General features: G+C 39.9%; 1 protein-coding gene across 7 annotated transcripts in view; it reads left to right on the forward strand.

Moving 5' to 3' along the window:
- Positions 1–16,047, forward strand: part of PDLIM5 (PDZ and LIM domain 5) — a 131,101-nt gene that overhangs the window by 38,414 nt on the left and 76,640 nt on the right. For all 7 annotated transcript variants that reach the window (XM_072117971.1, XM_072117979.1, XM_072118007.1 and 4 more), the window contains exon 4: positions 15,439–15,478. In XM_072117971.1, the coding sequence (XP_071974072.1) occupies positions 15,439–15,478 (40 nt within the window). The remainder of the gene's footprint in view (positions 1–15,438; positions 15,479–16,047) is intronic.

Here is a 16,047-nt window from a genome sequence, read left to right on the forward strand (position 1 = left end):
AAATACATGGAGGCATACTGTGATTCATGTGACAGATACATACATGGGCTAGAAATTGAAATGTAACAGGACCTTAGATTACATCACACTGGTCACATGATATGCACAGAAAAGGCAAAGGACATGGGTGGGGGGGATAGATGGGAAGGGTCAGCTGGGCAGGACATGCCCCCTCTGATGCCAGCTAATATAACCTAAAGTTGTTTTATGGGGATGTAAGGTAAACAATTTTTAGCTAAAAGAAGGGTTGGTTTTTCTGAGCGTTAGAGACTCCTTACGTCTTCCAATATGTTACCTGTGCAGAGGATTAGCCAACCCCTTAAGACAGCGGTTCTCAACCTGTGGGTCGCGACCCCAGCGGGGGTCGAACAACCAAAACACAGGGGTCACCTAAAGCCATCAAAGGCCACAATTTTATTGCCTTTTTGCAGAGAATCACATGGTTTGGGGTCACCGCAACATGAGGAACTGTATTGCGGGGTCACAGTATTACAAAGGTTGAGAGCCACTGCCTTAAGAGGACAAACATTTATACTGGGAAATATTTCCCCCTATGCTTATTATGTACTGTACATTTTTTGTTTCACCAATGAATGCTATTTATACATATTCATATACATTGAGTTCTTCCATATCCACACCTCTGCATGAACTATAACATTATGTGAACTATAATGGATAATGTCATATGAATTAAATATGATTTGGATTGTATAATTCTTGTAAATGTGGTGTGGATTGTAGGAATTAAATATTTTACTTCTCTATTTGTATGCTTTTTTTAAGTACAGAAGAATCTCTGGCCAATGACAGGTCTGTTTACGCTATAGAGTGCAAGAGTAGACCTTGAAGTTTTACAACTAAACATAATGTACTCTAGGCCTGTTAGAAGAATTGCATATATGCAGCTCAAGGCCTCACATTCATCACGTTTGAAAGAAATATTATATAAATATATTACATTTTACATTTACCATTTGCCAGCCCCCTGTACTATATAGCCTGCCTGCCCACCTGTAGTATACAGCCTGCCTGCCTCACTATAGTATATAGCCTGCCTGCCCCCCCTGTAGTATAGAGCCTGCCTGCCCCCCTGTAGTATATAGCCAGCCCGTAAAAATAAAAAAAAAACGCCCTTCCGACAGCCCGGGCAGCTCCTCTTCTATCTCCATGTTCGTGGTGGGTCTGCGAGAGTGCCTCTTCTTTCTTCAGGCTGGCGCCAGGCCGTGCGCACAGAGCTGTCACGGACCTGACGCTGGTCCGAAGAAAGAAGCGCTGTCGAGGACCTGCTGCAAATATGGGTATAGAAGAGGAGCTGCCGCGAACATGAAAATAGAACAGGAGCTGCCCGGGCCTTCAGAATGGTGAGTATTCAGTGTTTTTTTGTTTTTGTTTGTTTGTTTTTTATATACCAGAGTATAAGCCAAATGGGGAATTTTCAGCTGAAAAACTTGTCTTATACTCGAGTATATACGGTATATTGTGTAGGATTCTGACTCTTAAACACTTCTGCTACACCATATTTATCATGGTGTTTGATGGTGGATAATAAATTTGGATTAGTTTAAGACCGTTAAGTCATATTTTGCGCCATCTATTAGTTGGTCTAGTTTAATGCACCAAATACATTTTTTTGACACATTGACCTTTTTTGTGAGGTAAACTCCCTTTTTCTGAGCTCAAGCCCCTTTTTTCATTTAAGCTAAAATGGTCTACAACCCCTAATTGTGGTGAAAGGCATTGCAGAGAGTATATTTACTCCAGAGTTCTGGTGCAGACAGCTTAAATGGTTTATCCGGGTTTAAGAAGGTAGTTGGGGTCGGGCTATTTAAAAATAATAAACGTATACTCACCACCTCCAGCACCGCTGATCTCTCACGCCGCGGTCTGTCTGATCTGTGCCCCCGTTTTTGTTTACAGGGGCACAGAAGCCGCACAGAGGGAGCTACCGGCCATTCCGTCCCTATCTCTCAGCATTGTAAGCGCTGGGAGATGGTGTCGGATGGGAGCTTCTGGGCGGCTGGAAACTTACAGTGCACCATTGTAAACAAACCGGAGCACAGATCAGACGGACCGCGGCTCGGGAAATCAGCAGCGCCGGAGGAGGTAAGTACACGTTTATTATTTTTAAATAGCCCGCTTCATTATGGCCGTAAATTATTACTAAACTCGGATAACCCCTTTAATACAGCTACCCCTTTATGTCTTTGATAGTTCCCACACTGTTTTTAGCTAGAAAAAAAAATTATTATAGTTTCTATCCCTAGAAAATGAACTTTGTAAGCCTACCTGTGAGTCACAAGGGTTGTGTATACACGCCAGTCACTGTGTGACTTAGCCCATGTATCCAGCATCTTCTTCATTCCCACTCCCTTTGCCTGACTTCATCTTCTACTGTGCTGAAGTGAGTGGGGGAAAAGGTGACGCTGGAGACATGAGACTCGCATGAATAGTACACTCCCCTTGTTACTCGCTTTACGAAATGGCTGTAGAATCAAGATGGAAAGAACCACACTATGTAAAATCGCTGTGCAATAAAAATCCACCTACAAGGAAATCTATCACCAGGATGAAGGCTTGTAAACCAAGCTCACTTACATGCTGGTGTGTGCCACCTCTGACATTATCCATACACACTTATTTTCTATTTTTATGCCTTTGTTTTAACAAAAAAATTGTAAAAATTTAGCAATTAAGAGTCCCTCAGGCTCATTTCATAAATTTTTAAAACTTATTTTAAATAAAAAAAAGAAACATAAAAATCTTAAAGAAGGACAGATCCTGCCAGAGGGGGCACACACCAGCATGTAAGTGTGTGCTTTGTTTACTATCCTTCATCCTGGTGGTAGATTTCCTTTAAAGGAAACCTACCATGACGAATCTACTATCAGAAGTAGATCTGATGATAGATTCATCCTGCCTGCCTCTGCCCTAATATGTAATTTAATAATCCAGGAACCTACCTAACTTGTTAAACTTAATTTAGGAAATATGTCTGAAGAGGCTACTGGGGCGTGTACTAGCCTTACGTTCCAGTGCATGCCCCAGTAGCCTCTGCAGTTGATTTACATATTACTAAAATAGCTTTTTTTAGCAAGTTAGGTTAAGTTCTGGGGCAGAGACGGGCAGGAGGCATCTACCATGGTATCTACCGTACTTCTCATATTATATTCCTCATGGCAGGTTTCCTTGAAGATATTCCTAGAAAAGCCCACAGTCTGGGGCAGGTGTATGCACAAAGTGTGTACTAGCCCAGTATAGGTTTCTGGTTCAGCGGTCACAGAAATTATTGGTACTCCTGCGCTGCCAGCTGGGCTTGGAGTGTTGGGGTCACAGAACTGATGTATAACAGGTGACATGCCACTGATTTGCCTGTTACCCCTTACACTTTGAGCCCAGCCCAAAGTGCCAGAAAACCAAAGATTGCTACAATGCTAACACCAGAACAAAAGTATATATATTTTTTTCTGTCTTGTGGCCCTGTTGGAGTTTCCGATTTCCTTTAAAGGGAGAATATTTGCTTTCCTTTATACAGAAATATGCTCCCCGAATTCCCCAGGCGTAGAGTTCTAGAAGTTTGACCTACACTCTAAAAGGTCATTATAAATATAATTTATAAGTGCAAATTTTGATTTATTTGTGCGCATTATTGACTTTAAAGTTTTAAATAACACTGACCCTGTGTAATGATATTTTATTTCCAAAATGATTTATGAAGGAAGGGTTGGTAAACAGCAGTGTTTTCCAGACATGCTGACCTGTGACCTAAGTGTTTGCCTAGTTTTATGTCATTAGTTTTGTAGCCAGACTGGATACGTAGGAAGAGGGCTGTCACTTATCTGAGCAATGTGTTCTGCTCTTTATATAGCCCTGTGGTTTAGCATGTTTCAGCACCTTGCAGTAAGTAAACTTATCTAGCAAGCTGATATTCATGAAGTACTGAGCACATGATGACATAAGGTACAGATGTGGTACTGTGTGTACAAAGTCCACCGTCACTTTCTCTAATATATGCATTCATTGAGACTTCAGTACTATCGCAATGTATTATAATAGCCGTGTCAGATAATGGATACCGCTACATATTTTTGACAGCCTGGATCTTCTGTTAGGTGATGTGGTGTGTAATCTGAATTTGCTAGCAGAGCTCCAAGCCTCTAAAATAATGCATGTGATTACAGACCTGTGTACAGGTGGTCCCCTGCTTAAGAACACCCAACTTATAGACGACCCCTAGTTACAAACGGACCACTGGTAATTGGTAATTTACTGTACTTTAGTGTTAGGCTACAACAAGCCGCTTTAACAGTTATTAAAAGTGTCTGTAATGAAGCTTTAGTGTTAATCCTGGTTCTTATGACAATCCAACATTTTTAAAATCCAATAGTCACAGAGACCAAAAAAAAATTGGTTGGGGTTACAATTATGAACTATATAGTTTCGACTTACATACAAATTCAACTTGACAACAAATCTTTGTAACCCGGGGACTGCCTGTATACCAAATCTGAAATGAAATCTGCTTTCTGAACCAGCGCTGTGCATTGACTCTAGATGCAGAATAAGAAGATAATTTATTTCTCTAATTTAGAAAATTCTGTCAATCAAAATCTGCAGTTTGTCACTTTTAATAAATTCTGCACTGTGTGCGAAAATCTTATTGTTGTTATATACACCAGTGACAACTGAGGGGTTAAAATATAATTTCCCTTTTTAATCCTGAAAACTTCACTTTCCAAGCGAAGTGGGCTGGAAAGGTCACAAATCCTATGGAATTTGGAGGACATGTTAGTAGGCATCCAGCAATTGCTTGCTTAGTTATTGCAAGTTTATTTTAAGCTATCAGTTGGTGAATGATGCAAGGAAACAATGTGAATTTGGCCTCCACTTATCTTCTCTTCCCAGAATAACACATGTGTGGCTTTACACTTCACTGAGTCTTGAATGGAATTCTAGCTTTGAAACATCTTCCCAAGGTGGCGTCTGTCCATGGCAGCGCTTTGATGATCTTACGACTGACACAAAGAAGTGGCGAATGTCTTAATATGTACCTCAAATTATATCGGAACGAGTGTGATCCTTACTTTTCTAAACAAATCCTATAGCAGGTTATGCCTATAAATGGCAGCATGGAATGGGCATGTTCTGTTTTGTCTGCTTATAACCATTCATTAGAAAGAAGATTGCCGCCCTCTGTCTCCTAGGCTCCTGTATACAGCTGTAGGATGTAAAGGTTTTACCTTTATTGTAATCCTGCTCGTGATTAATAGAAGGTGGCAGTGTATTGAGAGAAAACAGGCAGTGGAGAGGGAGGGAATCCTTTGAATAGATGTGTCGGCTGTCTACAGAGCAGGAACCAAAAACTGTACCATGAACTGTCCATATTTGGTACAGGTGGTCCCCTGCTTAAGGACACCCCACTTACAGACGACCCCTAGTTAATGACTGACCCCTTTGCCCCCTGTGACTTCTGGTGAAGCTCTCTGAATGCTTTACTATAGTCCCAGACTGCAATGATCAGCTGTAAAGTGTCTGTAATTAAGTTTTATTGATAATCCTTGGTCCAATTACTGCAAATAAATGTAAACTCCAATTGCCACTTGGGCAAAAAAAATTTTGTCTGGAGCTATAATTATAAAATAGTTTCGACTTGCATACAAATTCAATTTAAGAACAAACCTATGGAACCTATCTTGTACGTAACACAAGGACTGCCTGTATTTCTATACCTCTGAGGACTTCCCCTGACACAAGGTCCCTAAATGATTTAAAGGGAACCTACCACCACAAATCTACCTATAAAGGTAGATCGGGTGGTAGGTGGATCAATAGGACATGAGGATAGTCCTTTTAAGGGCTAATCCTCATGTCCACGCACTGTTTTGGTAACTTTAATAATCTCTATATGCAAATTTTGTTATGCAGCTACTGGGGCATGGAGTAGCCGCAGCTGAAACTACACGGCACGGCTACTCCACGCCCCTGTAGCCTCTTTACTCCTCCTACCCACAATCTACGGCTACGAGGAGCTGCACGCCTTCGTCCGACGAACCTGCCGTCTGCACAGAACAGCAGGCCCGCGCATGCGCAGACGGCAGGTTCGTCGGGCGAGGGAAGATTGTGGGTAGGAGGAATAAAGAGGCTACTGGGGTGTGGAGTAGCCACGCCGTGTAGCCTCAGCTGCAGCTACTCCATGCCCCAGTAGCCGCATAACAAAATTTGCATATAGAGATTATAAAAGTTACCAAAACAGTGCGTGGACATGAGGATTAGCCCTTAAAAGGGCTATCCTCATGTCCAACTGATCCACCTACCACCCGATCTACCTTTATAAGTAGATTCGTGGTGGTAGGTTTCCTTTTAAAGGGAACCTGTCATCACAGGGCTCTTTTTAAATGTCAGCTTAAAGTAGACAGTAAACTGTACTTGGCAAACATGTTAATATTCCATATATTAATTGGTTATAGAAATATTGCATGCTAAACTTTACCTGGCTCCCTGGGAGCTTGCACGCTAATGGCTAGCCAAATGAATTAGAAAATAAGCTGATATAATAAGCGTTTTAACTGACTTGTATCCCCCTCCCCATAGGAATAAGCATACATTCAGTATATTATGGCTTTAAAGTGGCTCAACCGTTTCATTTTTAATGGCCGCTACATCCAGTTTTAATGGCATCTCCCAGCTCTTTAGTACCTTCTTGCCCTAAGGCAACTGATATTATGTCTTATATTCTAGTTTTTTTTTTTCAAAATAGCCACCTTTTGAAGCTAATCAAGAGAATGCCAAGAGTGTGCAAGGCAGTAATCAAAGCAAGAGGTAGTCACCTGAAATGGTCTTCCAACAGTCTTGAAGGAGTTCCCAGTGATGCTTAGCACTTGTTGGCCCTTTTGCCTTCACTCTGTGGTCCAGCTCACCCCAAACCATCTTGATTGGGTTCAGGTCTGGTAGCTGTGGAGGCCAGGTCATCTTGCGTAGCACCCCATCACTATCCTTCTTGGTCAAATAGCCCTTACATAGCCTGGAGGTGTGTTTGGGGTCATTGTTGTGCTGTAAAAAAATGATGGTCCAACTAAACACCAACAGTATCACCAGGAAAGCACCCCCACACCATCACACCTCCCCCTCCATGCTTAACCGTGGGAACCAGGCATGTAGATTCCATTCATTCACCTTTTCTGCATTGCACAAAGATACAGAGGTTGGAATCAAAGATCTCAAATTTGGACTTATCAGACCAAAGCACAGATTTCCACTGGTCTAATGTCCGTTCCTTGTGTTCTTTAGCACAAACAAGTCTCTTGTGCTTGTTGCCTATCCTTAAGAGTTGTTTCTTTGCAGCTCTTTTACCATGAAGGCTGCTGCACTCAGTCTCCTTTTAACAGTTGTTGTAGAGATGTGTCTGCTGCTAGACCTCTGTGTGGCATTGACCTGATCTCTAATCTGAGCTGCTTTAACCTGCGATTTCTGAGGTTGCTGACTCTTATCCTCACTCATTTTTCTTTACTTATAGCTACTTTTTTCTAGCCATAACACAAATTCTAACTATCAGTCTATTCAGTAGGACTTTCAGCTGTGCATCCACCTGACTTCTGCACAACACAACTGATGGTCCCAACCCCATTTATAAGTCAAGAAATTCCTCTTATTAAACCTGACAGGGCACACCTGTGATGTGAAAACCTTTTCTGGTGACTACCTCTTGAGGCTCATCAATAGAATATCAAGAGTGTGCAAAGCAGTAATCAAAGCACAAGGTGGCTACTTTGAAGAACCTAGAATAAAGAACAAAAAAGTGTGAAACTGAAAAGATGTCAAGTATATAATTCCACATGTGTTAATTCATAGTTTTGATCCCTTCAGTGTGAATCTCCACTTTTTTTATAGTCCTGATAATACAGAAAACTCTTTGAATGAGAAGGTATGTCCACACTTTTGGTCTGTACTGTATATAAAGTAAATCCTGATGTATAAATTATAAATATATAATAAATAAAAGATAAATGTGTGTGTGTCCAAGATCTCTGTTCCCTCCTCCTCCTTCATAACCTCTATACATATAGGATAACTGTCAACAGAAGAATAATTCTACTCAACACTTTCTCTCTTTTTATTCTCTCATGCAAATGTACAATCCATATTATGAATGAATCGGGTAGTTCCAACTTTTACCGATTTCTTATATCCTTTTATATATGCCACCGAAAGCGGGTCAGATGAGAGCTGGGAGGTCATACAGCTTAAATGGTCCACAAAAAGTGCTGTGTTTGATGATGCTGTATAGGCAGGTTGTTTTATGAACATGTAGAAAATCCTAGGGAAAATAAAATTAATTGAAATGATGGCTACATATTCTCTGATAGTACTCCTAGTAAGGAAAGGCTAATTGCCAAAGGTCAGGTAAAGTACAAGTGGGTCCTGGGAGAAATGTAATATTGTAGTTGACATCATCCTCTGGTAATGGCTGTGCCTCACTGTCCTGCCCTGCCCCTCTCTCTTGACATTATCTATGCACTAATGGTGATAATACTAGATGTACACAGCAATACTATAGTAATAATTTATCATTTAAATTAGTGTGACCTTCTGACACCACCCAGGCACTGGTATAAGGCCGTGTGATCATACCTATGATCTGCTCATTAACATTTATTGAGGGTTTGATTTTTACATGAAAGATGATGACAAAATAATGGATCAATTGCATAAGAAACTCAATCTTATTAGCTTGTTAACATTATAGACTTGGATCTTTATAAAATGGCTATGATGTGTAAGTTATGTATGCTCATAACTGTGGTGGGAGCACTGCCCTATAGGTAATCCAGATTATGGATGATTTTTAGTAGTTTTGCTTTTGGCTAGAAACCAGAAACATTTGCAAGGTTATAGTAAATCTGGTCAGCAAAGTTATAGCTTTACAGCTTACTGTCCTGATCTGATCACCGTGGGCTTTGCACTTTATAAAGAATGCACGTATGACAGATAGAATGCCATTGTTTCACATTTTTCTTGGCAAAATGAATCCTAGTTTTATCAAAATGATACATTGTAAATGTACCCTGCTGTGAAACACACAGCGCTAATGTTGCAATAAAATTTAAAAATGTAGGTATGGACATATTTGGTTTTCCCACTTGGTATGATGAAATGCTTATTTAATAAAAATTTACACTGCTGGTGGATCATAGGAATGGGGGGAAAGGAATTTACCTGGGGAACTCCATCAATTTCCACCTCTCGGTTGTTTCAGCCCTTCGGCTAGTTTCCCTCTATAGAAGATAAAGCATAATAATAATAATAATAATTCTTTATTTATATAGCGCACACAGATTACGCAGCGCTGCACAAAGCATGACAAATTGGTCCCTGTCCCCATGGGGCTCACAATCTAAACACCCTAACACTATGTTTTGGAGTGTGGGAGGAAACCGGAGTACCTGGAGGAAACCCACGCAAACAGGGAGAGAACATACAAACTCTTTGCAGATGTTGACCTGGGTGGGATTCGAACCCAGGACCCCAGTGCTGCAAGGCAGAAGTGCTACTCATTCAGCACAGTAGAGGTTACATTAGTTGACATCTGTGGGGTCTGCTTAAAATCATTAACTTGTATGTTCAGCATTATAAGCGTTCTACCTCACCTCTATTATTTTTAAGAAATTCTAGATTTTATCTGTATGTGTATTGGGCAGTTGGTGAAAAAAGCACCGTACTCCGTATCTTGTGTATCTTGTATCCATACATGTGTTATGGATATAAACCAGAGTTTCTCAGAAATGGCATATTAAATAATAATAGATAAGTTACACATTACAGTGCTTCTCTCTACAACATGTTTAGCTAATTTTAATACTTTGGAAAGTTGTTTAAAAGGGTTGTCTTAAAAATAATGTCAATATGTCCAAAAGTTTTGGAGCATTTGCAGAACCAGACATTCATTTTAAAATTGGTTATTGGGAATGCATTTTTGTACAAATATAACCATATTTGGTTATCTTTAAGTCACTGGCTTGCTGTTTCTTCTAATTGATATATTTTTTTAAAGATATTTATTTAACTGGTGAGTCGGAGTCCAATGTCTCTATCTGTTCAGTATTGTTTACTATATTACTATGGTGATAATCCACAATTCTATTGAGTTCAACCTTCACTGAAATAACTTCCTGCTGAATCACCAGAATTCAGAAAAAACGCCTCATTTTTTTTCCTTTCTTTATTGTTTCTTTTGACCTATCTTATTTGAGTGGCAGAAAGATTGAAAATGAAGTGGCCTATAGTGGTGAGCCCATGGGGTTTTGGCTACTTTTCGCTATGTTGGCCACAAGTTGGCTGCATTTTCTTCCTGTCTGGCAACCGTTTGTCAGGAATGATTTAACACTTTGTTTATCTTTCAGATTTAAGATCAGATATTAAGATAGAACACATACTAGAGTAAAAATTTTAGGTGTCTATTCTGACAACGTTTCCACAACTGTTACCATTGTTAACATTTGTTTTGTTCATACATTTTTAAAATGTATATCAATAATATAGATAAATTAAATCTCTTGTCCCTTTCATTTCACACCATGCTACAGAGCTTCTTAAGCTGTCTGTTCCTGTTTTGTAGAGATTGCGTCATAGCTGTCATCTCTGTTTCGTGAAATGGAAAACTTATGGTTAAGTAAGCTAGTAATTACATGTCTATAAAAACCTGGGAGCTCTTGTGTTTTTCTTTTTCTTTTTATATTCACACAGGTTTGTACATCACATACATGGAATAAAAGGATAGCCAAACATTATACAAATCATGCAATATTATACATCCAATTACAGGCAGTCCCCGGGTTACGTACAAGATAGGGTCTGGAGGTTTGTTCTTAAGTTGAATTTGTATGTAAGTCGAAACTGTATATTTTATAATTGTAGCTTCATTACAGACACCTTACAGCTGATCATTGCAGTCTGGGACTATAGTAAAGCATTCAGAAAGCTTCACCAGAAGTCAGAGGGGTCTGTCTGTAACTATGGGTTGTCTGTAAGTCGGGTGTCCTTAAGTAGGGGACCGCCTGTACGGAGAAAGAAAGAAAAAAAACAGGAACTTATCTAAACAGCTCTTGTCTTTTTCTTAAAGGGGACCTGTCACTATATTTTACCCCTCAGGTAATGGAATCCCCATTTTAAATTTCCCTCTTTTATTTAAAATCTTAGTTTACATATAAAGAAAATCTTCTCCAATGTCATGTGAAAATGATCAGAGAAGAGTCAATTATGAGGCTGCAGCGGGAGCCCTATCTTAGGTTCTATAGAATCTCATCTTCAAATTACTGGAATTGTATATGCAGCTCACATTTCCAGGTATGTCTGCAGTTGCCTGTGTGTCCACTTCTGTAGATCATAGCACTACAAGCCTTATCACCGATTCTGTAGATCACAGAACTACAAACCATCTGAAAGATGAGATGCTTATCTTAAATATGACATCGGCATGTTTCTAGGTACTATAGAACCAAAGAAAGGGGCATCTATAGTGAAACTCCCCCTGCAATAATAATAATTCATTTATGTATACAGCGCCCACTGATTTGGCAAGCTATGTGTAGCTCTGCAGTATCTGTCACTTCTAAATTTGACTCCTTTCTGGCAATTATGACTCTTCTCTGTTCATTGTAACATGACTTTGGCTGAGGTGTATTTTTTTAGATAAACAGGCAAGATGTTGTTAAAAGGCACATTGCTAGAAAGGACATTTAATAAGTAGTGCAAAAAGTTTAATGGGTTTACAGGTTCTGTAAGAATAAGTAGATCCAAGTCTGTCTATAACATACTGGTTAGGGCGTGTAGTGTGGGAAAAGTGACATTCTGTGGCAGTGCAATATTTCAGCTTAGACTCCCACTGCAGACACTAAGGGAAACGTCTGGGCCTAAACAAAAATGAAAAGATGTAAAAAATGAGAAATTGGCTTTTCCTCTGACCAGTATCAGTCCGTTCCCTAATATGGCAGTGCTCTAATGTTTGGAATTCTTTAAGATGCCTCGATGTCAGCTCAAATATTCGTTGTGTGACCACATTGGTACGTTTTCAGTATGTTTCTTTTTTATGTAACCTTAGGGCAGAAAATAGTTTGACAGCAGGAGGCTTCACTAGAGTACAACAATCTGTTGTAAAGATTCTTTAGATAAGATTCTTTACTTGTCTTTTCCACCTCTGCAGACACAATTGTGCAAACTACTTCTGTCTGATGAAGTTATGGACTTGGTGGCTCACTAACCCTAGTGTCCTGAGTATAAGTCTATGCAAAGCTTCATTTGCATGGAGTTTGCATGCATGTTCTTACTGCGTGCCTGTCAATGGGTTAAGAACAAACCTCTTTTTCTTAAACTTCTGCTGGAAGGGAAGGGACACAGTTTAGGACAAAATAAAATCCCACCTGAAACCAACTCCCAGTGTCTGTGTGCAGCCTCATCCTGTCGGAAATGGAAAGCGTTTAATATGTGTGCAGGTGTCTTTACACAATTCAGTATTGCATACAGTTTCACCTTATCCTGGGGCAAATAACTGTTCATGATGGGGGTCAGAACATTATGACTTCACGAATATTGTGAATGAAGAGGACACTGCACAGATTCTGCATGCTTCTCACAGCAGCGTTCTGTGTGCTCATTATATTTAAAGAAAACCTGCCATTTGATTTCATGCATTATAAACCAAACATACCTTAAAACTGCTGTAGCTGTACTGATGCAGAATCCTATTTTGTTTAATCTCTGAGCTGAGTGGTTTTGCTGAAAAAACAATGCTAACATTCAGGACCTTGGGAAAGATGGATTGCTATAGCCTGCCATTGATAAACTCATTACACAGAGTTTTCTGAAAACTCCAGTCAGGACTAATTAACCAGATCTGGATCACTCATACACAGCAGCTGGGGGATGGTGCAGCGATTGATTACTTTTGCCTGTAAGGGATAACATGGTGTTTACATCATTCTCAGGAGAAGTGCAAAACTAATGAGAGGGAAAGCACTGAGCCAGGCAAAAGAGCAAGAGCACTTCATTATCAATTATAACTGTTTTTTTTTTTTTCAGCAAAACCACTCAGCACAGGGATTATTATTCTACATCAGTGTAGCTACTGTATTCTCAAGGTATGTTTGGTTCATAAAGAAAATCTACCATTTGATTTTCATAAATTAAGTGAATGAGTACATCTAATATAAACTGGAATTGGTACTACTGTCCCCCCTTCTCAGGAGAGGCGGGGTCGCATAGATTAGACCACCAATCAGTTTAACTTAGGCTAGTGGTACGGCATCAGTATAAGATGGGGAAACTCCAATTACGTTTAATAATGATGATTTTGCAGGTTTGTTTTGGCTTGATTTTACAGAGTTTATTGCAAAGGTAGAACTTCAATGCCCTAAAATTATGAGACTCAAGATGTTTTTTATCTTGATGAAAATCGTGTTTTCTCCTGTGTTGCTCTTAAAACAAGGCAGGGCATACTTGTCGTCAGGAAGGTTTGGCCTTTCATGGCATTTCTCGCGTGTTCTGTTCAGTATGTCATACATAGCTTTATTCCTGCATATGCAAGTGACACAGATTCTATTAGTTTTCTTTATTGTGTTCCTTTTTGGACCTTCTGCTTTATTTTGTTTGGTTTTCAGACATTAAATTGCCCCAACATATCTGGGCCATATGTACAAGAATATAACTAGTATTATACTGCCCCTTTGTACAACAATATAACTACTATAATACTTCCCCCTATGTACAAGAATAGAAGTACTACGAGGGCGGTTCAATAAGTTAGAAATGTGTTAGAAATGAAGACACCATTTAAAAAAAAAAAAAAAATTATTTTTCAACATAGTCCCCTTTCCTGCCAACGTTCCTGCCATTTTTTTAACCCCTCCAAAAGATATGATTTGTCAAACTCTCCAAAACACGTTTCTGTCTCGGCGATGACTTCCTCGTTTGAGTTTTATTTTTTCCTGCAAGCCATTTCTTCATGTTGGCCAACAAGAAAAAGTTGCAGGGAGCCAGAGAGGGTGAATACGCAATTCATGCAGTTTGGCGGCGACAACTCCAGATGAATGTGCTGGTGCGTTATCGTGTTGAAACAGCACCTTCTTTTTTGCTGCCGTGTGTCCTTCAATTTTTTGTCGAAGCCTGCGAATAACTCACTGTAGTATTGTCCAGTGATCGTTCTTCCTTTTTCTAAAAAATCAAGAAGGATGATGCCGTTCACTTCCCAAAAAATCGTCGCCATGACCTTTCTGGCCGCTGGGACGTTCTTCGCCTTCTTTGGAGCAGATTTACCGGTAGAAATCCATTGTTTTGATTGTTGCTTAGTTTCTTTTGTATAATGATGAATCCAGGTTTCATCAACGGTGACAACTCGACGCAAAAACTCCTTCGGATCTCACTCAAATTGCTCTAAACACTGCTTCGAAGTTAACAGCCGCATCCGCTTGTTGTCCACCATGAGCAATCGCGGCACCCATCAGACTGACAATTTTTTTCATCGCCAACTTATATAAAATATTCATTGACGTTCTGGTTGACATACCAACGGCTTCTGCTACTTTCGTTCGTCGATCAGCAAGTATCATGTCATGGACTTTTGAATGTTCTGTTCAGTATGTTACCACGTCTGTCGGGCGTCCTGGTCGCTCCTCATCAAAAACCGATGTTCGCCCACGTTTAAATTCGTTGAACCAATAATTAACTGTGGCCATAGATTGTGAAGTGTCCCCATAAACAGCATCCAACTTTGCTTTTATCTCCTCCCATTTTTTTCCCATCCAAAAAAAAGCAAATTACCGAACGATGCTGCTCTTTTTCCATCTTATCGAAAATCACGAAACACGTCTTACTCTAATGGCTGCCAAATCCAAACTAACCAATCAATTAGTCTGCAATTTGTTTTGCCGTAGTTTGATAGATTGCAACACACAATGATAACATCAACTTCTCTCAGGAACGCCCTCTGTCGTCAAACCACGTATAATACTGCTTCTATGTACAAGAATAGAACTACTATAATACTGCACCCTATGTACTTCACTGTAAAACTTCTCTTCCCTCCCTCCTCAGCTAGCCCCCCCCCCCCAGGTCTTCTCTCTCTCCTACCCCTTGCTTACACAGAAAACCCCCAGGTCTCACAAAGAAAGCCACCAGGTCTAGTCACACCCTCCAGCCCCCAGGAATGAGGCCATTCTGAATTTGCCCTTTAGACACTTTTACTTACTAGTCTGCAAACTGATTGAGCCTTGGTCACCTAAAAAGGTTAAAACCTATGCTAGTGTTATCTATTTTTGTTTAACAAATGTATTGATTTTTTTTTCCATAGTCTTGTAGAAATCACAAAGCTGGTACTTTTTATATAGACTGTAACCTTGATTTAATGACTGTATATTGTAATTAAACATGTTGATTTTTTTTTTCCCACAGAGCAGTGGCGGTGCAGAACAATCCAAACCCTACACAGACGGTAAGTTGTATTCCCTACTTGCACAACCTCATGATAATAAGTTGGCATTGGATATATTTCCATTCCGTCTAAAGATAACAGATTTAACTAGATTGGTCTATTACTGCTTTGCTGGCTTTGTCATTGCTGCATTGTATGTCATCTTTAGGCCCCTTGCACACAAACGTAATAGGGATCAATATCCAGCCGGGATATTGGTCCCCACAGCCGCCTATGGCTCCCGGTCACAGTGCGGTGAGCACGCGTTGTCTTAACGCACCGTGACCATGCATGGAAAAATAAAGGACATATATTTTGCCGTACTATTGTGTCCGCCACTTGTTTTATATGTCTCCTGCACAAGGCTGTATGCTTGCTTGGGATACGGCCTGGGACGGGCATACGTTTGTTTGCAAAGGGCCATTACTGTGGACCACATAGAAAATAAATACACTTCAAATGGTAAACATTTCCAATTGCTGACTTAAAAGTGGTGTGTTTTATACACTAATGCTCTAATCCGACAGTTGACACATATTTCGGTTTCTTACGTAATTACTTTATGGCTGATTTATTATTTCATTTACTTT

Source organism: Engystomops pustulosus, chromosome 1, assembly GCF_040894005.1.
Source record: "Engystomops pustulosus chromosome 1, aEngPut4.maternal, whole genome shotgun sequence".
Lineage (NCBI taxonomy): Eukaryota > Metazoa > Chordata > Amphibia > Anura > Leptodactylidae > Engystomops > Engystomops pustulosus.